General features: G+C 39.7%; 1 protein-coding gene across 5 annotated transcripts in view; it reads right to left on the bottom strand.

The window, feature by feature from the left end:
- The window catches only part of CTNNA3 (catenin alpha 3), a 433,577-nt gene that overhangs the window by 22,599 nt on the left and 383,636 nt on the right, over nt 1–27,342 (bottom strand). For all 5 annotated transcript variants that reach the window (XM_027660928.1, XM_027660929.1, XM_027660927.1 and 2 more), the window contains one exon: nt 23,694–23,875. In XM_027660928.1, coding sequence (XP_027516729.1) covers nt 23,694–23,875 — 182 coding nt within the window. The remainder of the gene's footprint in view (nt 1–23,693; nt 23,876–27,342) is intronic.

Genomic DNA, 27,342 nt, shown 5'->3' on the forward strand with positions numbered 1-27,342 from the left:
TTAATGCCAGCAAAACTAACTGGCTAAGGCCAAACCCCCACTCAACATTTACAGATGCAATGGCTGAAGCAGGTCTACTCCCTAACAAAATAAATGTAATGCAAATAAAAGTGTAGCCATGTGAGAAAAGGATGGTGTGAAGAAACATTAAAATGCACGAAGTAAATGGCCCTAAACTCTCTGCAATAAATAGTATTTTGTAGGTAGAAACACCTTTTTTGAGTAAAGGAATTTAAAACTTACAAAAATACCTGAATTATATGGACCCAGGAATGGGACAGTGAAGTTCCAGGCAATGTGAACAGCGCATATATATTGCTATCTCTTCTGTAATTCTGGAAATGAAAATGAGATTAATACAGAAGTTTCTCTTTCCTCTTCCTTTCTCCCCTCCTGCCCTGGCAATGTATCAGGAGAGGTAACATTTTTGCTGTTTTTTACATTTGATTATACCTTTCTAGGCAGATGCCATCCGTGAAATTCAAGTTTTGTTTAGTTCTAGAGGAAACAATTTACAGATGTAGAGAGTTATTCCCCCAGACAGTTTTTTTCCTGTGCCACCACAAATCTCTCCCCAGATCTCCCTCTGCTCTGCTTCTCACAGCCATACCCAAACATTGTTAGTATAATGAGGGAATACCACAACATCCCAAGTGAGCAACTTCTGGTACCTAAACTAGACATCAACTGTGTGTATCTCAACCCTTTCTATTCTCATTATCTCTGAGATGCTTCTCCATCTCTTTCTGCTTCCAAATCCAGCTCTTCAAAGGACACTTTCATTTTTTAGCACTAAGGTCAGCAGACCTCACCAGTCAGGAGCTTTAATTTGGCTGCCTACTATTTTTAATCACTATGTTACACACCTACAGTTACCGTTTCAGTGACTGCAGGAAATCTCTGAGATTTGCCTCATCAATCTCCCTTATTCTATTTTTTCTGTCATGAGCAGAAATTACCCAGAGATTTTAACATCTCTAAAACCATCCAACAGCCTCCTAAACTGTGCGTTTGAGGACTTTTTAAAATCTTTCCATGAGCATAAACTATTTGCTTATGAATAAATAACATTAAAATTGTATGCACACATTGCCCTGGATTGTGCAAAAGGAGGTGTCAAGTCTTGTCCTTTACCAACAGGCCAGGCACTGTGTGTGGTACTTCTGTGGGCACTGCCAGCCTGCCTGCAAAGGTTCTTCAGCCTGTCTCCTGTGAACGTGTGCAGAGGTGTTTGGCTGCGTGGAATGTGTTTCAAATGTAACCACACTGCAGCTCCAATCTGCACCTTCTCAAAGCACCGAGGTGAATTACAGCCCAGACAGAAAGTCAGCATTATCTCTAAGGACTCCCACTGCAGAGAGGCCCATCTGCTTCTCACTCTCGTGCATTACGTGTTGAATTTTCAACATGAGTTATAACTTGGTCTAGAAAAAGCAAGTCTTAACAGCCTGGAAGCAGAAAAAAGCCATGGGAGGGTTAGTAACGAAAGGAAATATGAATGTGAGCAGTACAGTGCAAACATAGAGCAACGCCACTTAAGCAAGCCAATATTGTCTTCTAAAATCCTCTTGCTATGCTGTAACCTTTAAAAAATGAAACATTCCCTTTTGTTTTTCAAGGTGTATTTCTTCTAGTTCTCCAGTAAGAGAAAGCAAATAGATCCTTCTGAAAATCACTGTTACCATTTAAAAGAATCCAGGCACAGGTATACTCAGACTACTTCCTTACCCTTTCAGAACATGCCTTGCAGCAAGGCCTGTTACAGCAACTTAAACTTAGTGAATCCCAAAAGGTAGAGGTTATGGCTTTATGACCACTATACTATCATTTGTTTAGGATATTTATTCCTCATTTAATTGTGTCATTAAAAACAATTACATTAATGGCAGACCTTTTTAGCACAAAGCGGGGATGAAGTGCATGGTAGGATCTGATCCCACATATTTTAGCACTTAATAAATAAATGGTATATATGAAGGAGCAGAGAGTACTTCCCCCTCTGGCCTCAAGCAGGCATGAACATTTCTGGATGTAGAAAATAAACTAATACAAAGTATATCAATGCAATTTAAAAACACAAACTACTTGAAGACCACTAGGTACTCTGGCAGATGCATAATTAAACACTTAATTTCAGAAAGGCCGAGCTAAAGGTTGAAGGTGCCAACTACCCTCTGCACAGGAAGCTGAAGAGAAGCTTTTAATTACACCATCATAAACCCTGAGTAAAATATATGGTACCCTTTAAATAATCCTGGAAAAAAATGGATGGTAGCAAAAGATGATGTAGACACTGTGAAGAATTGACTTCTAATGGATTTTTAGATTTTTGAACATGAGAGCAAACAAAGCAGATAGTAAACTGATTATCCAAAACCAGACATGGAAACCCCCAAACCTGGAGTTTAGAGAGCTCTTTTTTATGAACTATAGTAAGACAAAAACGCTGTCATGAACTTGAGTCACAGAATGAGACCTCCAGTTCAGGAATGCAGGGTAATAGTGCCAGCTGTTTGATATACCCAAATAGCTGCAATTATGCATTTATATGTGCTCTATGACCAATCTGTTGCTCTTGAGTTTGCACTTTTGATCTGGTTTTTCCAATTGACTGGAATCCCACTAATCAGTCAACAGTAGAAATTGCAAAGGAAGGTAAATTAATGATTTCAGTTTGATCTCAGCTATGTCATAACTCATTAAACACCACATACATTTTGTGGCAAGACAACCACACTCACACCTTTTGGAGCAACTGCTGGAGACTATCTTGCAAGTAAAGATAGTGTATCTGGATTTAGAAAGTCACAAGATTCCTGAGACACATGTTCCCTGCAGAGGGTATGTCAGAGACTACCTGAAGACAGAAAAACAAGACAGACCCTGGCTGTGCAGTCCATGCAGGTGTGAACACTGCTAAGAGGTCTTTTAACACATTTAAGCTAAGAGCTGTATCAACAACACAGTTTTAATTCTGACCTCTTCTTATCTCAAATTTTCTCATTCCCCTCGACTGTCCCTTCAATCATAGTAATAAGAAAAAACTCATCCAGATCTCAAAAATTACAAAACTGTCCAAAAAACATGCTGTTTGAATTATTTTGGGGGATGGAGGGGGTTTATTTCTAAAGCTCAAGGCTGCACACTGCTCATGACTTTAAGCTTTTAATGTCTAATCATGAAAGCCCAAACCACTTTGCAAGGTTATTGAACTGCCACGACTGCTGTCACTGGGGACCCCTCAGCAAGAACAGAGGGTAGAGATGGCTGCTGGAAGAAAAAAAAGCATCTTCCCATGTGAAGCAGAGCCCTGGGAGGCTCACCTACCCACAGGTCTTCAGAAGCAGTTATTTTAGGGAAAAAGGAAAAGAAACTGCTATTCTTAGACCCAGCAGAAAATTGGGAGAACTGGCAAAACTGATTAATGGCAGTAATATCATGGGCTAGAAAGGAGGTCACGCTGTGGTCACATCTGTCTCATGGCATTTAAAGCTCTACGCAGTGAGCCTCTGCAAACCTCTTTTTCACCTTCCCTCTATCATTTTTCAAATTCTTTAAGTTGATTCACAGCTCAACAGTTTCACCTGTTTCATGCCAGTACTTCCTGTTGTTCTATATTTTACTGAAGGGTTTGTCATCCCCCTGAAATGTTGATTCCAAAAGAAATCTTTCTGAATGCCTTTGCCACACGTAACACCATCTTGCTGATGGCCAGCCGGGCTATTTTCAGAGTTTACATGTGCCATCCTACTCCTAGTGTTAACATGGGCTATTAATAATCATATTTTTCAACACTTGTGCCCACAAGCTATCATTAATAGCTTTTAAATGTTACTTGAAAAACAAGACCTCCCAGTGGTACAATTATAATTTTAACTACCCAGTATGTCACAACAAAGGAATCAGTCTTCTGGAAAATCCCTGAAAAAATACAAATTAATGCCAAAGTTTGATTAAAAAGCTCACCTGGGCTACCAGTAAGTTGCTAACACTTTCAATCCAAAAGATGTGTTTGGCTAATGGTATATATAACATTACTGCAAAATTGTCTTTCTGAGTGCCCATCTAGTGTTTTGCAAAGAAAAAAATATTGCAATGACAAAAGACTTTGCAAATGTGATACATGGATTTTAAACTGAATGAAGTTTAGGATACAGAAAATGGGAATCGAAGAATTTTTTGGAGCTAGGTAGTCAGTTTTCTGATATTTAACTGCTGTAACCTTATAACTGCATTTATTAAGTTTTCAAGTTCCATCTTCAGAAAACAATGGCAATTTTTGCCCAATTGGGACATCTGCCATCTACAAAAGGGAGTCATGATGCTGTACCCTTCTCATGCCCTACATTACAAATTCAATAGCAATTGGAATTAAGGGTGTTACTGAACCTAAAGAGGAACCACATCAGGACCATCAGAATCAAAATGCTGCAACAAACCTGTAATGATAGGCTCTAGGTTGGTAGTGGAAGACAGTAAAATTCACCTTTCCAAATAAGTTCATTCCATTAGCATATTTTAGAATTTATCAGAAAACTGTCCTCACACCATTGTTGGGTTCTTTTTTTAAAAACTGCACTTTTAGGGTTGCAAACTGAAATAAATGGCACAATCTAGATGTAATTAAAACATTTTGTAGTAAAAAAAGAATGAAGTACTCATCAAAAATTTATATTTTATGTTACATATGCATCTAGCACATCTGCTATGCCATTGGGACAGATGTTTATTAATATGGATATCTGATCATATTGCTAGACTGCTAATGGCTCAGTAATCCATCTTCTAAATACCACACAAGTTTCTGACTATATTTTGAATCAATTATCAAAATATTTCCAAAAAAATCCTTCTTTACTGCTATTGTCTCTGAAAAGTACCATTAACTTGCAGTTTTGTTTCAACAATGATGTTACAACATACGGTGTTTATAACATGTATGTTGTACGAAAGACTACTTTAAAGAAACTTCCTTTAATATGGTAAAAGGTATGAAAATCAGCTAAAATTAATATAGATGTGTTTTGATAAGAGTGATCCCTTGAAATAATACACTCTCTGGTAAGGCTGGTGACCATGAAACAGGTGACTCAACTGGAAACTGGTCCTTTCAGTTATCTTCAGGAACACACAGATCCTAAATTCTGCTTCCTCATGCAACAGCACACCCTAAATTTGTTATGCATTGCATGCTGCAACCTGTTTTTATTTCTCTGTTTAGTTCTTCTGTCTAGAGGAAATGAAAAAAAGTAGGATATTCATATTCAAATTCCTTTTCTTGTTCAACTTCAAAATCTTGTGAGTAGAAAAATCTCACCTCTTCCTGCCAGAGTACTGCACTTGTCTTGAAATGCTGATTTTCTTAGTGACAGAGTTTAGTCAGACAATTTGACAATTCAGTTAAATTTTGAAATATTTGGCTACAGCCAAGCATCAGTGTTTTATGATTTCTCAAACTGTGTAAATAATAATGGTTTATTAAATTAAATATATCCTTTTCTAGTCTATCCCAGCACTACTGATGTCCACTACACATTTGTACTCACCTTTACTGCGGACATATTCTCCTACCATCTCTTCTCCTGATTTCTAAGCCCACATGCAGGTACAGATAAAGCTTACCTTACTACAAGTTCACTGAAGATTAACAGGCTGGACTCAATGGGCTTGAATTTTTAAATTCCCTTCCCTTCCCAGTATTTTTCTGATACTACTTTAGCCTCATTTATTTTCTCCTAGACTGACAAGCTGCAGTTTCATGTGGCATTGCCTCAGAATCAGACTACTACAAGGCCACAGAAGCTCTAGAAAGTGTTGTCTCAGACACCTGATATCATCAGAATCTTTCAGATTAAACTCCTGAGTTGAACCAGCACCTGGTGTCACCCTATTTGTTGCATTTCAAGGGTTTGGGTTTGTTTGTGTTTTGCTTTTAGGGTTTTTTTGAGTGAAAACAATAAGGAAGTTTCTTACTTATCTTTACTCTATTTTACAATTGCCTAATGAACACGACCAGAAGAAGTAATTTCAGCCCTAGGCAGAAGTCTTCAGCTCTGCACTATTTACTTGACTCTCACTGAAAAAGTACATGGTTTTAAAATGCTATGCAAAGAGGAAACTAATTTCAGATTTTCAGAATAAAATATATACTTTGCATGATAAAAAAGAAAACTTTTAGAATGAAATGCATTTTCTTTGCATTTGATTGATTTGATATGTGCCTTGCTCATGCTTTGGGGAAAAAAAAAGTAAACTAATTCTCATTTACACTGTTGACTCACAGAGTTATCAACAACCCTACAGCACCAAAGGAAAAGTGTTATGATGTTTCCACCCTCCCAAATCTCCCACATTTTTCGTGGTGAGTTCTCCTTATTGCTCTACTTATGCAGACATAGTGTAACGTTGAGGCTGTGTGAATGAAATCTTCATACTGTCAGCCTCAAGCACTAAAATATCATGAGTCAGGCTCCAAAATAGCACAGAGCTGGAATAAATATCATGAGACTTGAAATAGTACATCTGCAGTTCTTTGTATTTACTTTTTTTTCTTTTTTTTCCCCATGATTTCAGGGGTCACATTTTCAGGATTTGCTCAGCAGCCATGAAAGTTTATTAAAAATGCTGGAGGTAAGTAAGTTTCTCCTACAATAACAAACCTCAGGTGCCAAGACACAAAGTAATAGACATGCAGATTTTTAATAACACTCTGAATTACCAACACCGACATATGAATGCCAGAAAAGAGCAGTTAAAACACGGGAAGTCTTAATTTCTGCCTGCTCATCAAACATCAGTAAGAAAGTTCTCTTGCAGCCACACAGTGGTGAGAGGTAAGTGGGAATGAGAGGAGAACATGATCACTGGTTAGAATCCATCACTGATGCCAAGAAAAATAAAGAACAGAGGAAAGACGTGGGAAAAACTATTACCACAGGTGCTGTTTGCTAGTATGTGTAGCCTTTAGCAGACAGTCCTGTCTGCTTGTAGTGCTGTACAAAGCTGCTTAACTCACTTTACTTTTGCCTCCCTCATTTTAAGAGTAAGGAATTTGCTACAGACTGGCAATTAGAGAGCATTCATCATTCCTGCTGCAGAACACCTGGGGTGAGGAAGGGATTTCCTTCCCCACAGTGATGCAAGAATTCACCTGCCGAAATGCCTGGCTGCAGAGACTGCAAACAGGAGCCAGAATTTGGGGCTTACGTAGATCATTCCTTACTGTTTTGAACTTCCTGGTGTAACCTCAGCCATTCCTGATTACATTAATTATGCACTTTCAAGGTTTTCTTAACAACCAAGAAGGCAGGAAACTTTTCTTAAGTGGCACACAGTTTCTGCAGAAAATTGCATTCAACACATTTGGCACAATTCCATCAGGCAAGTTATTGTCATGAGCAAGTGTCACTGTCACTTTGCTGTGTCAAGATGAAGGTATTTGAAAATATGTTTGGCACAGGCTCTACAGTGAATGAAACTGTGTAATTGTATCGTGGTGGGTGAAATCTCCTAGGACTGAAAAGGGAAAGTATCTTCTGAGAGTGTTTTAAGTTGAATACAACATTCCCCAAATATAATGTGATAGTCCTGAATAAAAACACCACTTTGTCTGATTTTTTATCTGTACTAAACCACATTTTAGTCCAAGGTCTGAAACTATAGCTGCAGCTTGCTTCCTCATCCAACAGTACTTAAAATTGAAGAGAACTTCTGGAACAAGTTACTGCCTTGGCAGGGAACACAGTACAGACAGCTGCTTGTTCACTGAAATACTGACAGAATTTTGAGGGTTTCTGCTCTGAGGCTTATGCTCTGTCCCAGCCCACAAGAAGTTCTATTTCTGTGCTAATAACCCTGCTTTACTGACAGGAAAAGCTGTTTTTATCACAGTTCAGCAACCATTAAACAGCCACATTTATATCTTTACATTTATAACAGTCCTCTCATTGTATCAGCAGTATCAAGGGGCTGTACAGCTTTATAGCATGGCTTGTCTTAGGATTGGTTGGGAAGAAAACTCTTCCAAATTTTGTGAAAATACTAGTAAAATTCACTCAGTCAAAACCACTGCCCAGCCTGACTCTGAAAAGGAAACACAAGATGAAGGCTTCACACTGCAGCAAGGGTGTAAAGAATGGCACTGCCACTGAGAAACTTCCCTCCAAAACATCTGCATAATCATTTTTCCTTGCACTCTCCTTCTGTTTGGTTTGCTTACTGTCAGAAGCCAAGGAGAGATGTTATCCGAGTGGTTCTCCCTTGGGAATGTGGGAGAACACGGAGCTGATGCGCATTCTCAATGAACTGTCTGTTCTTCAAACACCAACCAGACAGCACCTGAGTCCACTGAGAGCTTTATGATTAGGCCTCAGGGCCTGCCATCCTGACAAGGAACAGCTCTTTGAAAGAATTTGATGGACAAGTCTGAAAGTGCCCTTTGAGGAAAAAGTCCAAACAAATCCCACAGTCAGTTAAAAAAGATATGAAAAATGAAAGACTCATTCATTCTTATTAATCCAGGCTAAACTGCATGTCCCAAAAGCAAAATTATGGCTTGTGCAGAGAAAAGCTGCAACAAAACCCCCATGTGAAAAACAGAACATTCCTGACACAGGTAAAGTGCAATGATTAATCTGGGTAGGACTGCACATTTATAGCCACTGAATACTTGGAAATGCAAACAACATATTTTAGGCATAAAAGCAAAATTAAAGGCAATATCGACTGAACACTTGCAATACCGTTTCCAACAGCAGCAACTCGTTTGGCAGCAACTTTTTCCTGCTACATCCTGTGTTTCCCACACCATGCCAAACCCTTGGTGCAACACAGCACCAAGCTCTCATGGCTGCTGGTAACAGATGTCCAGCATCTGGTGCCTGCAGCTCGTGTCTTCCTGTACAAGAACTGAGAACTCTTTAAGGAAATCACTTATAGAATACTCATGTTATCATCATCTGTTACCTCTGACTGGCCCACTTGAAAAGCAATATCAACAGACACCAGTCAGCAATAAGGAAGACATTCCAGAGAGAGGAATGGAATCATGTATATTCCAGCACAGAAACCTTGAAGTGCTAAATTAACTGGGACCTATGATCTGTTTATAACTATTTAGCCAAAAAAAAAAAAAGTTATTTAAGAGCAGAGCATTACCATATGTCTAGCAATTACCACAGGCCTATACATACAGAAAAGGCTTCTAAGCTATTACTCACTGAAGAATATCCTGCTCTGCACAGATGATTCGGCCAACAGGAAATAGATGTTAAAACCAATTAACAAAATTGAAAACAAACTACTGCTTAATGCTAAAAATAAATCAAAGGTGTTAGTGTAAATGGCCAAGTATTGTCTTAATTTTAGACCCAGTTTACACAGTTTACCTTCAGCTCTAGGGGAAAAAGAGACAGACACCTCAGAACAGCAACAGAACTAGTGATAAGTCATCCAGGTGGAAGTGGGAAGCTGACCTGAATAGTGAAAAGCAGAAACTACATTATTCTGCTGTCTCTGACACTGCACTAATCAGAAGCACACTATCTCCAGGACAGCACTCATTCCTGGGGTTAGGCCTGTGGGAAGAAGTGTGCTTACAACATCCCTTCCCTCCTCCTTTACAGCTCTGGTTGTATTTTTGGTTATTTCATTTAGTTTCTCAGTATATTGAGGACCTGTGGCCTTTTCATCAATCTAAAGAAGACCTCAGTGTCAGCTACTTATTTCAGGGGGAATAATAGAGGTGCCTATGTAGGGATGATCTCAATTGTCTGTGAAACAGGTATGACTACAGCGGGTGTATTTAAACAGTAACTTTTCAATAAGTTTACAATGAAATGAAGAAAAAACCCTACTGACCTCCGAAACTCCTTCCATTAGCTCACACCCACCCAGGGTATACTGGAGAGTGTCACTCCTTCCCTCTGCCATCCCAGAGCACCCAGAACTATTGGAATTGTTTGATTCACTGCTTCCTAACAGTAAGAATAGACCTCAGATAACCTTAACAATTCAGGACTGAGACAGATATGAGAAAATACGGTGAAAGGGGATCTTATGTTTGCAGTCTGCCATGTAGATTCCTCTACATTTCTACCTTTAGCCATCTTCTGAGCAGCTCAGGTAAGATCCATGGTGCAACCTTTCAGTGAAGACCTGTGGTGCAGGGAGGCAGCACTGTGCTGAGCAGGTATTTTTGGGAACATGCCTCAGTTGAACATCACTACCAGTGCCATTTGGAGGAGAAACAGAGTTTGAATCCCCTAACAGGACCCAAACAGCAGCTGCCAAAGGTACTGAATAAAAAAACGTGTGTTAAAAAATGCTGTACAGTGTTGGAAGAAAAAAGTGTGAAAACCATTGGCAGGCTGTGTGAACCATGAAAGGTCCTGGTTTAATTAAAAAAGGCTGGAACAGACTCCAGTCATAATTTTAGCAGAAAACAGCAGTTCAGCACTGTTTCTATTGTTCACCATGCTCCCAAGGTGAGCATTTGCGAATAGTTTGTTCTCAGAAGTATGTATATCCAAAAAGAAAACGAAACTAAAAGGTTACTAAATAAAATTAACTACATAGAAAATACAGTAAGGTTTCTTGCAACCCTGTAGCTTCTGGGAATAATTATATTTTGTTAGATGGCAACTCCATCCTAGATTGACTCTTAGCCATAAACAAACCAAAGGTTCAACCGAAATTAGTTCCTGTGGATTGATCACTCAGAGAGAAGAAAGCCAGACATTTGGTAGGGTGAAGAGAAATAATACAGGAGCAGTGCTTTGAGAAAGATGAAAGCCTTATCTCTCTGAAATAACCACGGCTTCATCTGCACAGAGAAGGGTGACCATAGCAAGTGCTGCAGTGCCATCAAACAACTGATCTGTAACCCAGTAGAGGGAAGAAGGGAAAATAAAAGTAAAATAATAATTTAGGAACAACTGAAGCAATATACTCCAGTAGAGAAAAATATAACCATACATCTTCTTCTCAGCCTATAATGTACTACTGGTATATCAAATGACCAAAGCCAGACACACAAATTTGGGAGCCTCTGGCTGATTTGGATATGTCTGGGTACCATAAAAACATGGGGTTTTGGCTGTGCTGTGCCTTCACCTCATCTACATGTTAAACAATGAGATACATCCACAACACAAAGGGCCAAAACTTGATTTTTCTCCAATGCTTATGAATTACTGTACATGTGAATGTAAAAGAAGATAATTTGTTTTACAAAACCTCTTTGCTTTGGAAAATGTGTCTTATGGCCTCAAAAATTTTTCACGTTTTACACTCTGATAGAGAAGCCTTGATATAAAAAGTTAATAGCATTGCTTCTAAGGGAAAAGAGCAGAGGAGAAGAGAGAAGTCCCTGACTACAAACCTTCCTCAGTCTCTTCTCCAGACTGCCCCCTTGCCTCCTCACCAAGATCAGAGTGGCAGTCCCAAAAACAACATCCCTTTACTTGATTCATCTCCTCCTGGCAACCACAAGGAACCCTCTGAAGAGCAAATTCTGGTGACCAGCACTGCAAAGCCTGTACAGCATCAAAAGCACTCTCTTTTGCTTTATAAAACAACATCCCAGTGATCTGGTTCCCTTTTATTTCACTGTCTGCCTTCTTTCTTTTAACAGTTACTACTCATTTTTATGTACCTTTATTGGGTACTATCTGTCACTATCAAGTTCACAAACTCTGCCTTGACAATTACACTCCAGACTTCTATTTCATGAACACCAGCCAGGTCAATAGTCAGTAACTGCCATAAATCCATTTTTTTTTTCACTCTTGAACAATAAATTGTCAAGAGAAATGTGGGTGTACATCATACTCTGAAAGCAACTGATCTCTTGTAGAAGTAAGCAAAACTTTCATTTGAATCAGCATTAAATTCATAGGAAAAAAAGTAACTAATATTTTACGTCAAATTTCTGGTCATAATTAATTCACTGCTGTGCCTACCCTTCCAATGAAGGGGCTGCAAAAGTTTCCATTCTTATTTCCTGGAAACTCTCCAAAGGTTTAAGCTTCTAACTTCTGCTAATTAATTCAGGAGGAACCTGAACATATGGCGTTATAGCCAAAAACATATAGTATGTACAAAATATAGCAAATAAATTCCACAAAAATAGGCCTATATTTTAAAGGGGGGAAAAAGCTGGGAGAGGTGCTTTGCCTTTTTAATGACTGCTTCTTTATTTTCCTAGGAGACATTGCTGGGTGCTCTTACCCAACAACAGCTTGAGCGAAATAAACATAAAAACAAGTCTTGTGTCAAGGCAGTAAGGTTCAAAAGGCAGATCCAGTGATGTACCAGTTGGAGAATGCTCCCAAAGCTGACACTTCCCTGAGCACTACCATAAGAACAGCAAATAATAACACGTTTCACTGCGTGACCTCATATCCAGTTTGGACATTACCTTGGCTTCCCCTTCTGGGTGGAGCTGAGCCATCAGGATGGACTAAGAATCAGCTCCCTCTATTCCAGGTGCCATGGCCTGAGTGCACTAATGGGCCTTAATAATGCTGACCAGGCTCACGCTCCCATGGCCCTGCCCACTGGCCCAAAACCTCCATTTAAGATCTGGCCTGCACCCCACCCCAGTCCCTGACCTGACTCACATGCACACCTGTCTCCAGCCTTGCCCTCAGGTTGGATGTTTGCCAGCATCCTGTCTCCTGGATGGACTGCTCATGGACATACTGGAGTCTGAATTTGGCCCCTTCTCCTTTTTGCCCCTCAATGGACCATAAAGCTGCTTGGCTGCTTACCTTGTCTGGGACGCCAGTGGTTATGGGCACCCTGTGCTCCTTTGAAATCCCAACGCTGCTGAGCTGAGCAGCGCTCAGTGCAAGGGCTGTCTGCACTGGGATTACCCTTGGATCCTGCCTTGCCTCCCTTAGAGAGCAGCTGGCATTGCTGCTCCCTGACAATAGCTCATATCCTCACAGTCTTGGGACCTCACTCCTGCTGGCCCAAGGACAAGGAGGAAGATGCCCGTGGATGGAACTGGAGCAGCCCCAGTCAGAGTGTGGCTGACCCTGTGGAACCCCACAGTTGACAGGTACCTGTCACCTCTGGGGGCTGAGGAGCTGACACCCCCTCTGCCCACCCCTGCTAAGTGATGAGAGCACAACTTAAACTGCTGCAAGGCACACCTGCCTTCATGCTGGGCCTGATGCTGGTACTGCTAGTCCTTGTTCCATCATGCTCTAAGGAGATCGTCCCACCACAGCCTTCCCAGCTGCCTAGGAAAACTGGCCTGGAAGCTGTTAAATTACTGCCTGAACTACTCTTGCTTTACACTCCTCATGTCTCTGCTGACAGGAGCTGTTATTTGGGAGTTCTGAACACACCTTGTCCTCTGAGTGTTGTAGTCCCTGAAGACAGAAGGCAAAAGACAGCTCTTTTTGTCACAAGAGATACAACTTGTCACTTAATTATGATTGTATTTGCTGTAATGTATACTGGGACTTTGTAGTTGACTTGCTTCTAGTCCTGGATGGATTCCTGCCAATGGATAGGTAGATCCATGTGTCTGCCTTATTTATGATTTTTTATGTCTGAATTTTATTAAGTTGTCTTTGACTTGCCCAACCAACAACCATTTCTTTATCTCTTCGCTCTCTTACCTCAGCTTTCACGCTGTTATAGTACCGGGATCAAGAAGTGCTAGGTACTCTGAAATAAATGTTAGACTAATCCTAAGATTTCAATTATTTCCTTGCATTTTTTGCAATCTTATATGGGACTACAGGAACAATAACAAAGCAACAACTGTTACTTCTCTGACTTTTTTGAGGACCAACTGTTTTTAAGGAAATACTAGTTACACCTAGAGATACTGAGACAGGGAGGTTGTGTCAGTAAGTTGTTTTGCCCTATGTATACAATTTGTTTATCCATACATGAGGTCTATCAGCACAAACCAAGTATTTCCACAGAAACAGCAGAATTAAGAGGCTGTTTCAAATGGAACACATTTCCTTGGACTTAAATTTATAAAATACTTTTAGGATGTAGAGCATGTAATTGCTCTAATCAGAGAAATTAATCTTCACAGCTTCCATGACTACAAGGCATTCTACAGAATGCAAGAAATGATTCAGAAGTGGCTTCGTACAGTCCAGCACTAAGTCAACTAAAAACATCAAAAAAGCAAACCACCACCAGAATTTTTAAGATGAGGACTTTTACATAAACTTTTTACTAGACAACTGGTAGAATTCTCTTTGTGATAATGGGTCTGAACTTCTAGCTGTATACATGAAATGTAGGAGTCATTTTCCATTGCAGCCAGGAAGTGACTGTTTGTTTCAACTCAATTAAAACATTATTCTAAATGAACTTTATGTCTACACTGAAAAGGGTGCCTTTCTGAGTCCTGTTACTTTTATCAATACCTGGTTTTCTTGCAGGAAATACAGGAATTAAAAAAACAGTTTGCAAGCATTGACAATATAGAAGTTGAACTTAGGAGGGTTGACTGTTAGGCTAAAATAAGTTTTTGTAACCTTTCTATTAAAAGTTTGAGTTAAGCTCAATAATTGTTAAGCTCAATAATAGGAAAGTACTATGTTCGCTTTCATTTTCATTCCAAAGAAATGAAAGTTGCACAAATAACATGCCTTTTTTTAAAAAATAGTTTTTAAATGAAATGTCTCATCCTTCCAAGGAAAGGGGAAATTATATGAACAGTGAAATAATTACACATGCTTGTAGTGTAGCTAGATATCCACAATGTAATTATGTCACTGAGAGAAGGAAGAGAGAGTAACAGAATCTCCTTCTGTCCTGATGTTTTGCTAAAGAGCTTGTATTTTCCCAGTATGACTGCTCTGAGGACAATTTCAAGGACTGAGAATCTATCCTGCCCATCCAGGGGCATTGTGAATGTCATGTGCTGACTGCAGCCAGCAGCAGTACCAAGAGATGGGAGAAAATGTGTCTTTTAGGGTTATGACAGTGAAGGCAGGTGGTTTACTTAATGCAGCAGAAGTGAGAATAGAAGTGGGTGAAATGGTTGTGGTTAAAGAACAACAGATGACACAAAAGGAACAGGAGACTGTAAAAACAAAGCCAATCCACACAGGCCTGTGTATTATCTGTCCTCTTGCTAGTTTGATGCTGACAAGGAGCTTCAGTTTATCCATTCCCTTGAGTATTACTAGACTAGTTATGAGCAATAGCAAAAAAACTGTTCAGTGAATGCAGCTGTGTGAGTCAGCTGCATTTTGTCACAGTAAAGTTGCAGAGGAAAGGAAGAAATGTTATGCTCATTATTTTGGTAATTAGCTGTTGGCTGTATTGGCTTACAAGTGTTTAACATGCTTTGTTAACCTGCAAAATAGCAAGGATCTGAAAGTTGTGCTTGTTTATCTTATCACCCAACATCCTCTTCAGCTGCACACTGTCATCCACTTAGAACTTCCTTGTGTCACAGTCTGAGAGTAAATTCTGACCTTGGAATCCCTAACAGAAGTATCCGAACCAGACTAGGCATCCATGATTTATTGTCTTTGTTTAATAAGAATATTATTGATGTTAATTATGCATACTACAGGAAAATAAATCCACTAAGCCTGAAGGCAAATTGGATATCCAAATACTTGGAGCAACACTGAGTCATAAAACCAAACTGTTAATGATTTTGGGGTTTTTTTGCCTGAAATGTTTCTCTTTTGGTTCTAAGACTTCAACCCACCTGGTGATTTTCACTTTGATATACAGGGTATTATAAAGTAACTAGTATATTTGGATACTATAATTTCTTTTTAGAAATTTTACTATCAAAGGATGAATATCTAGCACTTACCTTTTAGAGCTATATTGAGTAGCAATTGCCAATTATGATTAATTATTTGCTGGTGTATGTATTTAGGAATCAGCTGAAACTATTTTTAGTATAACAGTGGTAGAAGCATCCACAGGAGTATCATATGAACTACCATATTCTATGTAAGAATCATTAATCAAGACACAGTAGTACCATGAAGGAAATTCAGACAGTCAAAAGCTTTTGAGATGGGCAGGAGGACACAAATACTTGATTTTGGCCTTCAAAATCCTCACTTATTTGTGAAAGTTTCATTTGTGCAAATTTTAGAAGCTCTGTGACACTGATTCTGTGTTACATGGTATGATTTAACCTGACACACCTCAACAATCCATCACAAACCTGAGAGCCCGTGTTTCTATTTGAGAGCAACAACCGCCTGAGGCTACTACACGTAGTTCTGGCAGGACAGTCAGTATCCTGAAGTACTGCAAAATCTTAAACAACATTTACAACTACTGTAGCTAATTCAATTCTGCTGCTCATTTTAACAGTAAAAGTTATCTGCTTCATCTACTGTGCTGTAACAAGTAAGTCCTGCTAGTTCTGTTTGACAAGGCCTGTACGATAAAACATGTGCAAGTATGCACACACAACTAAACTGTACTCTATAAATTTACCTTAAATAACAACTTTATATACTTAACACAAGTAAAAGTTGCTCTTAATATAGAATTCTAAGGAAAGTTCATCATCATCTTTGCCCAAAGTAATTTTCTCCAAAATAACTTTGTCCTTTCTGATGGCTCAGTTGTACAAAACACCTGTTGACAAAATTTTCACAATCTTTGTGTGGTTTGTCATGACATAATCTTACAGTGAAAGTTGTTTGTTCTTATATGCAGGTTATGATGCAAACATTGAGTAAATATGGACTCTCAAAAGCATCCCAGATTGCTTAATGAAATAATGCCAGTCAATGAATTCCCTGATAGGAGCAGGGAGGGGAGGGAAAGGGGAAATTCATGCTTGTATCTGAAGTTGAACTGTAGCTGTAATGGCAATTAATGAGTTCAGGGGGTTTAGTAATAAAGGTACCATTATCTTTTGGGGCAGTGACAAACTGGGTTGGCAACCAGGAAGAAGACAGAGCGGGAGAGTTGGGACATGTGATTTCCAGATGGGTGAGAGAAGCTGGAAGCAACTGCTGGAAATCCGAGGGTTAGAAGGGGCCAAAAAAAGGTAATAAGTCAGTGGATTTTAGGGTGCAATGAAAAAGCTCCTCAGAATTTCAGAACCATCTGAAATGAGCTGAATGGGAAATAGGAGCATCCTGGGTAACTCTGAAGCGGAAAGGGGTACCAGGAAAAGCAAATCAAATAGAGAGTTATGGTGAGAAGTTTCATGGACAAACTTGACTAGGAATAGAATCTCTCCTTGGTCCTCTTTCTTCATTATCTTTTTGTCCCATGGTCTTTTCAAATCCTAGTAACTACACGACTGCCATCTTGACCTCCCATCTTCTTTTCGATCCCTCTTTTGCTTTCCCAAGCAAAGACTAGAAGACCAGATGAACTAAGGTTGCAGACTATTCTCTGGTGAGGAGACTTGCTAGATGGGGCAGCTGCACTTGGTCTTAAACAAGAGTGCAACAGAGAGAAAAGATTAAGTGAAGCTGCAATCCTTGGAACTAGAGGTAAAAGCAGAATCACTGTTAGTCTTACTGTAAGAATAAAGTGGGACAGCTTTGGGAGGATGATTTTGCTAGATTTATTTTTTTTCAAGTCTTGCTGATTTGTTTTGCTATTTCTCATATTAACTCTGATATTGATGCCATTTTAAAAGCAAGTGTCAAGCAGCAAGAGCAAATATGAGACACTTTCTGAACAGTTTGCTAAGGGCTGAACTCTTTAGTTAAAGGAAGTGTTTATACGGCCCCATTTGGAATCTAACAACCTACAAAATGGGTGAGGGGTGAAAAGCCCAGTGACTCTCATTTACTGCTTATACTAAAGAATACTGAGAGGGATTGTCATAGAGGCTTCAATCCTGAATCCATGGACTCCATGCCATTAGGACATGCTGTGAAACAGCCTGGTAAAGTCAGGTACCAGCACGAGTCTCTCCCTGGTGTATCTTCAAAATCACCTCTCACATGGCAGCGAGATTTGCCTTGTACATCGGAATCTCACCTGAGTCCTGGTGGTACCTTTCCTATCACCAAAGTGTGTGAAAATCTTGCATGAGGACATCCTGCAGTTCTCTGTGTGAAGGAACTTTCCTTGGTGCACAAGAGTCAAACACTAAGGCTGTCCACCAAAACTATTCTCAACCAGTTCTGACTCTCAGGAGCTCCGTTTATGCTTAAACCATCGACCCTTCTTGCTGCTTTCTCAAGGTGAATTAAAAATTCCAGTGTTCTGATCCTAAGCACTGCTTGAATTAGATAGACATGTGAGCAAAGAAAACTTATGTCTAATTATTGGTAAATACCTTTTTAATTATAGATGTGCTGTGGCAATGGAAAACAAAAATCCTGCTCCATTTACACATAAGGCTTCGGGAAAACCAAACCAAACCAAATGCAACCCTATGATTTTTCCTGTACTTTTTTAGCCAATCAGCAGAGAAGTTAGAATATTTTCAACACAATATTATTAAAACTGTTATGGCAGGTCAGGCAATTTTTTGATATTTACTTCTATAGAAAACACAGCAAAAGGATGGAACACTGATATGTGATTGACCCATGTGACTAAATACATTTTCCTCATAAAATTAAAGGCTATAACTTCTCTGTAAACTTATGAATATTCTCTGATTGAAAATGTGTGTGTTTGCACTAGGAAAATGTTACAGGACACAAGGAAGAAACAAAAATTTGAATTATGTGAGCACACATGGCTGTTTATACATAACAAAATCCCTGTTCTTTCACACCCCCTCTTCCTTTTACAGGTAATTCTGCCTGCTGTATGTTGAAAAACACCAGTGGAGTCTTCTTGATCAAATGCCAGTACTTTTCCAATCTCTCATTCAATGTCACAGTGTCACATATGCTGAAGTCTAAGCAATGAATTAAATTAACTGACTGCACTACATTTATACAGATTATTACTAGGAATTATGTTTGCTTAAAAGCTCAGTTTAAAGGAAGAAAACTCATATTGCCAAGATAGAAGCTATTCCTTAAAATTAGTATGTTCCCATATGTCACTGGAATAAGTGGAAGCTCAAAATCAGAAGGAACTTCCATTTTGAAACCAGTAGGTGTAATTTTTGTACTGAGTTTTCAAGTGTGTAATGGTCCTTGTACAGCTAAAACATTTCAGATGTTGGATGCCTCAGATTACAAAGGTACTTGGTACTTTAGGTGCAAGCAAGTGAATCTCATAGCACTGAAATAATCTGCAGCAACCATCACATTGCACACACTGCACTGCCAGGGAGACCCTGACCCTGAGAGTTCAGTAATCCAAAATGGGACCTACACTAAACACTCATCATGAAGTCATTTAAGATGGCCAACAGGAAAAACTATGGACAAAGCAATCCTCATTAGCTCATTCTTGCCCAGGAAACTGAAAGCCTTTCAAGAGCTGAACCAAGAACTGAAATCCTGTTTCCCTGCTCCATAACACAGACCAACATTCACAACGCTGACAGAGTCTGGGCCAAGACGGAGTTCTGGATAGAGATGTACATCCATATCTATCACCTCCACCCACTCCTTGCTGGGCTAGACAGTATATGGTGTGAGGGCTACAGACATGATGGCTTCGTGGAAAGAAGGAAGCATCTCCCCTTCCTGATAATTTTTAGCCTAATAGTCTTGAAGTTGAAAAGTAAGCCTAAAGCCCTTCCAGCCAAAGAAAACAAATGTCCTGCTATCCTGAGTGAATCTTCAAGGTATCAGAAAACCAAACAAACCCTGTTGTGTACAGTTCTGCACAGTGGGCAGACTCGGAGGAGGTGCAGCCAAGCACTTTGGATAGATCCTGACCCAGTAAGGTGTCCTGGAAGCACCCACCTCCTCTGAACAGAGAAGTGACAAAGCACTTCTGCACATTCAGAGGAAGATGAGAAGTGACAATCACACAGGAACTATCTCCCAGGCTTTGCTCATGTTGGCACAAGGCCAGTGGTAGAAGTACAGGTTTCTGGTCAGCCATGGGGGAGCCAGCAGAGCCAAGCTGAGATGGAATTCTGTGAGAAGGACAGGGATGTGGCTGCAGCTCCAGGTTGAGGATAGAAAACATAATCAGACCCACTGATAGCTCATTTGTTTCTCAGTTTTGCTGAATGCCTTTGCTGTTAAAGCCGTGGCAACACAGGAACATTTTGCCTCATTCACTGTAGCCCTCCTAAAGAAACTAAAACTACAATCCAGTTCATTTTCAGAAAAGTAAAATTCAGGAAAGAAACCTCTACCAAACTCTCTTATTTCTAGCAGCAATAACCTTCAGCAAGAGAATTAAATTGGCAGGAACTTTGTGTGTTATCCCCAACAAGCAAGTGTGCTGGAGTCTAAAGGGAATAGAGAGCCACACTTTCAGCAGAGCAAATGCCTGGTGTCCACTGCCGTCAGGGCCAATATTACTGCAAATATAATGTGGTTTTTACAGAAGTTTTAACAGATTAATAGATTCCAGTAATCAATATAACCAGTTTTCCATAATCAGGCCTCATTATCATGTTCATGCTACCGATGAGCAGCTGCTGCCAGCTGCTACAAACTTCCAAAAATGCCTTTCTACTCTTGTAAATTCCTTTTCCATCTGTCAAGCGTAAGCTTACGATGACAATGATGTACAGTCATTGTGGTGAATGGATAGTTCACCACAGCAAAGTCCATCATCATCAAGTTTCAGTAAGCTTATGTCATGTATCACATACAAAGTTTAAAAAAAAAGCTGGAAAAATATGTATTACATATAATTACAGTTGTCTGCTCTAGTGTCTGTTTGCAGAGGACATGCTCAGGACTGTTCAGTAGGACAACAATTGTTTCAAATGTGGTTCTGCAGGTCTCTTCTGCCAAGACTCAAAAAAATCAGAGGCATCTGCCATATAATCAAATAAGGAAGTTACACCATAATGAGCTATTTCAGATGGTTACAATTTACAGCAGTCCTAACTTCCACTGAGTAATCACTGATTATCACTGGCCTTCACTGAATTATTTTTGTTAATGATCCAAGCTATACACACCAACAATTTATGCCAACATCATTCCCAATTACCTTCTGTCTGAATAACGAGTTATTTTGATACCAACATTAACCTGGTTTTAGTTGAAAATATTACTGTTGCATAAATGGTCAAGGTAATACACAAATGCAAAAGGTGACCTTGAAAAACTAAAACTTTGAAAAGCTCTCATTGAGATTAAATAACAATGAATGCATGGTAATACCATTTGAAGAAAAACAGAAATCAGCTTACGTAACAAGTGACTCAAATACAGAAATTTACTATTTGTCTGAGTAGTTTCTGATGTTACAAATACAAAATGTCAGAATCTTTTATTTCTTCCATGTGCAAGAACTTGGAGTTACAGATTGGAGAGCTCAAACCCTAAGGGGAGCTGGTGCTTTCTGTACATGTACTTGCTGCACATCTTTTGTGTGTCCAGAGAAGAGAACGGAGCTGGGGACGTTCAGCCTGTAGAAAAGGAGGCTCAGGGGGGATCTTCTCACTCGCTACAACTCCTTGACAGGAGGATGTAGCCAGGCGGGGTTGGTCTCTTCTTCCAGGTTACAAGCGATAGGACGAGAGGAAAGGGCCCCAAGTTTCACCAGAGAAGGTTTATTTTAGATATTAGGAAAAAATTTCTCCTCTGAAAGGGTGGTCCAGCACTGGAACAGGTTGCCCAGGGAAGTGGGGGAATCCCTATCCCTGGAAGTGTTCAAAAAACACGTGGATGTGGCACTTGAGAACATGGTTTAACTATCAACAAGGCAGTGCTGGGTTAATGGTTGGACTCGATGATCTTAAGGGACTTTTCCAGCTTAAACAATCCTATGATTCTATTTCCAGATTTCTACAGAGCAGGAATTGAAAAAGCCAGCTGGCACTTAACTGCCACCTTTGGTAAACAAGAGGAAGAGCCAGAGGAGCTCACCTATTGCTCAGATAGATACAGATCTTCATTTCACAAGACTTCATCTGGCATTGAAGAAGACACAAAACTTGAAACCATATTACTAAAGGACATGTTCAAAACCAGCTTTATAAAGGTGTGAGACAAAGTTAGGTAAGATAGAAAGTATCTCGTAAGACCATTTCTGTATTACAGGGTGACTTGATTTCTGTTACCAAGGGCCCTAGACACTGAACAAAACACTTGGTAGGATAGTCCTCCCCCCAAGAAATAACAACTTGAGTATTAAACACATAACATAGGAATATATACTTGTATGTACTTGCACACCTCAAGTTGTAATCTAAACATCTGTGAAATAAAAAGATTAATACAATCCCTAAAATTTGGAAGAGAATAATCAGACTCCATCTTCCAACAATGTACCATATTCCCTACCACACTCTGAAGTGCAGACTAGGATTTTCACTCTGTCTCCACAAAACATTTTAACTTTACCTTCAAGTAAGTTATTGTACCAGAGTAATTTCAGAGTTCTCCATGGACTCTCTGGATATCAGCAGCACTTCATAAAGAGCTTCTCTTTGACTCAAAACTGCAGATTATGCCATGTTCAACTGAGAGCCATATGTATAAAATTAAGACTTTGAGCTCGCCTTTTTAATTTTGATTATCTAAAGCTGGTAATATAAAGAATTTTGGCGAGAGAGGTGACTTTAATTGTAAAGATTGACTTTATGGTATAGAACGTTCTTTTTCAAAGGTCTCCATACAAATCATATACTCTTAAAAAGAACAAGGTTGCAGAGTCCCCCATGCAGATCTTTAAATCTCTCTCACACGAAGGTGAATTTGGAAGGTGCCAGTGAGATAAAATGCAACAGCTGTCTTCCCCAGAACAAGCCTAGAGCAGAGCCCAGCTTTGTTACCTGGTCCAGCTCTATGCAATGCTGCTCATTTACACACCTGAGGAATTTGTCTAAGAGGCTGAGATTTTTCTTCATACCTTGCATGAATGGACTTATTTTATGAGACATTAAGTGTTTTGCAGGAGTGGTTGTGTTTTAAGGCTTCACCTGTCAGTGACTATTTTACTTCTAACCAGACCAGGGAGGGGGTAAGGAGGGCAGACAACACCATCACCATCTTCCTTTGGCATAATTACATTGATGAAATTTACTGAACATTTAATTCAGTGCATGGCAGAGAAAGCTCCTGAATTTAAGATTGTTTCCGGCTAAACGAGCATCATAGAACATATACTGGCAGCAGAAAAAACTGCCAGCTTTGACAGCTATTTGCTACAGGACACTTCATTCTTCAAAACTACATATAGCAACATGATAGAGTTCTGATGAAAGCAAGAGCAGGTAATGTGATATAAAATATGCATGAGTATGAAAGTGCACTGCCACGGGTAGGCTCTGTATAGTGTTTTTCATGATTGACAGCATGGTCTGATACAAGTAGAAAGCAAACAGATGAGACAAAACTACTGCCTAAAATCAAGATTATTTTGGGAGTTTTTTCCCTTTCAGTGAGAGTAGAAATCAGAGTGCTAAAAGATGTGCAAAAACCCTACCAACCAAATTAATAAAAGAGGACGAACAAAAAAAAATAAGGACAAGCACAGTTCAAAAATTCAGATCTCCCCACACTTCAGTACCACTCCGTAGTGTGTTACATTAGCTTATTCACTCAATTTTGTAAAGATGTTGTCACCTGATATTAAAAACTCAGTATTTGCTGCCTGAACAACATGACAGTGGCCTCCAACATTTATAAATATTGAAGACTCTTTTTTTGCATAATTACCTTGTGAAGTCAGTCATCTCCATCATAATCACACACATCCGCTTGGCCAGAACAATTATGTCATTGCTGGTATCATCCCACATTTCAATCTCTGCATCAAGCTTACTCTTGACTTTTTTGAAGTCAGCCACTTGCTCAGCTATCTTTTCCTTTTCAGCCTCTGGTAGTTGAGTCATCTTGGCCTAAAACACAGAATAAATTGATTTGTAAAACATCTACGTCAGAGTATTTTTCTTTTTTAAAATGAAACCGCTGTATATTATTAAATATATAGTTTAAAACCACTGTGGCCTGGGCCAACTGTTCAACTTTGAGCACTTCTATATTTCAAAATCTGTATGCTATCATCTGGTTGCGCCAAATAAATTATCTCAGTGTGATGGGGTCAGTGGTGTTTGTGAAACCATTAATATTAACATAGTGAGAGAAAGAAGAATACATTCTTCCACAGAGCCTTTATGAAATATGACTAACAGTTGCTCCTATTTTTTAGGGTTAAGGAGCCTAAGTGTTTTTAAGTATGATATATGTGCAAGTTACAAAATGCAGTATTGATTCGGGTAGGAAATAATCAATGAAAAGGGTTAATTGTCCTAGAAATTTCAGGTATGCATGTTCTCTCTCCTGAGAAGGTTCTACACTACCATTTGAAGAGCCAAAAAAGACTTAATTATTCAAATACGGATATTCTGTCTTTGCAGAAGATAAACAGATGAGCATGTCAGAAATCAGTATGTGAATAAGGTTACCAGAAACTCCTGAAAATGGCAAGAGAAATATTTTACTTAACGTTCTTCTTCATGACCAAGATCATCAGCCTTCTCCAGACAAGGGGCAGATAAACCTTCTGTGTCAGGAACAGGTCAGGAGGCAGACAGGGGCCAAGATATTATGTGGTCACATGGAAGTCCTGGCCCTTCATAATACCTCCTACCCCAGAAAGCAGGGAGACCTTTGGGCTTGGTGCTCTTGACGGCTCTACTGCCACTGTGGTTCTTATCCAGCACCTTCCCTGGAAAGCAGTCCCCTTCAGGCCACCAGGAACTCACAACTACATGCAGCAACTATTAACACACTGAAATTACTCTGCAATTAAACAGTAAATATTTTGTGACTTATTCTTGTTTATAAAACATTATCTACCATCAATAAAATAGAAAGTTAAGGCAGTGGCTGAATTACTTATAATTAACATAACAGGCAATCAGTCTTATAGGTAATGCATATGTTTTTCAAGCCATGTCTTTTCAGAGATCTTATTTATGCTAGAATCACTCTGGCAGAGGGTTAATTTTCTCTTTTATACAAATTACTGGAAATTACAGGTTTCCCAACATGTAACTATGTTATAATTTGCAGTCACAGAACCAGAGAATCACAGAATGGTTAAGGGTGGAAGGAACCACCATACAGTGGTCAGAATTATCCTACAGTCAGAGACTTAGAAAGTGAAACTGTTTTGAGGACTACTTCTCTTGTTTTGTTAAAAAACCCCACAAAACTAAATAGACCAGAGAAGACCAAGACACACTTTCCTCATGGTTGTAGGATAAGCTTGCTGGGTGTGCTGGTTTTTGGCTGGGGTAGTTAGCACGGGCTGTTTTCGATTTGTGCCAGAACACGTTGGTAAAACAACTATGTTTTCGTTATTGCTGAGCAGAGCTCACACAGAGCCAAGGCCTCACCCACCCCTCACCTCACTCCACCAGCAAGGAGGCTGTGGGAACACAAGGAGCTGGGAAGGGACACAGCTGGGACAGCTGATCCCAACTGACCCAAGGGATATCCCAGCACATAAAGCTGGGGGAAGAACAAGGAAGGGGACATTCAGAGGTATTTGCCTTCCCAAGTCACCACTGCACATGATGGAGCCCTGCTGTCCTGGGGATGGGTGAACACCTGCCTGCTCAGGGGAAGTGGGGAATGAATTCCTTGTTTTGCCTTGCTTATATGCACAGCTTTTGCTTTACCTACTTAACTGACTTTATCTCAAGTATTCCCACTGTTACTCTTCCTATTCCCTGCCCCTTACCAAGGTGGGGGGGGTGAGCAAGCAGCTGTGTGGGGCTGAGTTGCCAGCTGGCGTTAAACCACACCAGTGGCAAAGGTATGAAACATAAAAATAAAGAGCTGGGCTACAGAGGGAAGAGACCTTTTTATGCTCTGCTGCATGTTTGCTGATTGGTGGATGTCTACAGTATTTCCCAGACCCCAGCTTCTGTACTGGTTTGAGTTCAAGATCACAGGCCTGGATCTTGAAACCACGAGAAAGATGACATTTTAATGAGGGAGCTGTGACATACAGTATCCTGCTATCTGCCAACAATAATGAGCTTCAGGTGGAATGAGACACATTATCCACTGGAACAAAGGGGCAAAGGAGACTATAATTCTGACCTTGCCTTTTCTCTCCTTTCCCTCATAATGCTTTAAAACCATGCACAGCAACAAAATAAAACAATTGGATACACACCCTTTTAAGCACAGATTTGATTTTGTATCAAAATAGGCAACATAATGGTAATTGTGAAATAAAGATCTAAATTGAATGACTGCTATTACATGACTAGAGGTTTATTTTGTCCACCAGGAGAAAATGACTTTTTCATTACTTCCAAGACAAAAATGTTTTTATTGCAGTAGCAGATAACAGAATTAAGACTAGGTGAGAGGAGCAGTTATATTTTTGATATTTTCTTTCTTCTATTAAAAAAAAGGTATAGATTTTTGTCTTTAATTTCCCTGAATTAACTCCTCAGAAGGCTATTTATTTTAGCTGGATTCTCCAGCACTGGGCTTATGTTATTTGCATTCTCCCATTTGCAACTTGACTTACCCTGTGAGATTGGTGTTTCTTTTCATTCCAGCCCCTTTCAAGTTTCAGTCAATTCTCCATCAGAGAAACTGAACTTTTAAGGCCATTTAAGGACACATGTGGAGTAACTTCTTGGTGAAGATTTTGACTCTCCTCTCACTGGTGCATTGCTTGCCAGTAAGATCCCAACCCAAAGAAGTGGCCTTTTGCCTACCTTTGTCCCTGGCTTCCCTCTAAGGATGTGACTTTTATATAAATTTAAGATTATTGTCCCTAAGTCTCAGATTGACATGCCTTTTTTTTTTTTCTTTCCTGACCCCTAAAACCAAATGCCTGGCCAGATCCATGCCACCAAAATTCTTACCACTTACAGGAACCAGGAAGGAAAGAAAAGCAACCAAAAGCAGCACAATACATTAAAGCAAGAGCAAAGAACCTCTCTTTGAAAATTATTTAACACTTCCTGCTTTGTAGGCTGCAATATGTCATGTAACTATAGAGAAGAAAAGAGGAAAACTCTGTTTTTCTGCAATTTTGTAGGTTGCAGAGAAACAAACTCCACTCTCCTGACTGAGCATGTGAAAAACTCTTCAGAGCTCGTAGAAGCAAAAAACACAAAATAACCTGCTTTTCACATAGTGTGGTTATAAGATAACGGCAGAGATCCCAAAAGACCTGATTCATGTCCCTGCCTTGCCTTATTTGAGAGCTAAGCTTTTCCTTCCACCACAGACTCAGCAGCCACAAGGAGCCACCTCACCTCTGTCCCCACTCTCCTGCTGCAGCCAGCTGAACATCTGGTGGAAGTGAACAGGATCCACTCAAAGGACAGCA

Source organism: Corapipo altera, unplaced genomic scaffold (genome assembly GCF_003945725.1).
Source record: "Corapipo altera isolate COAL_440 unplaced genomic scaffold, ASM394572v1 133, whole genome shotgun sequence".
Classification (NCBI taxonomy): domain Eukaryota; kingdom Metazoa; phylum Chordata; class Aves; order Passeriformes; family Pipridae; genus Corapipo; species Corapipo altera.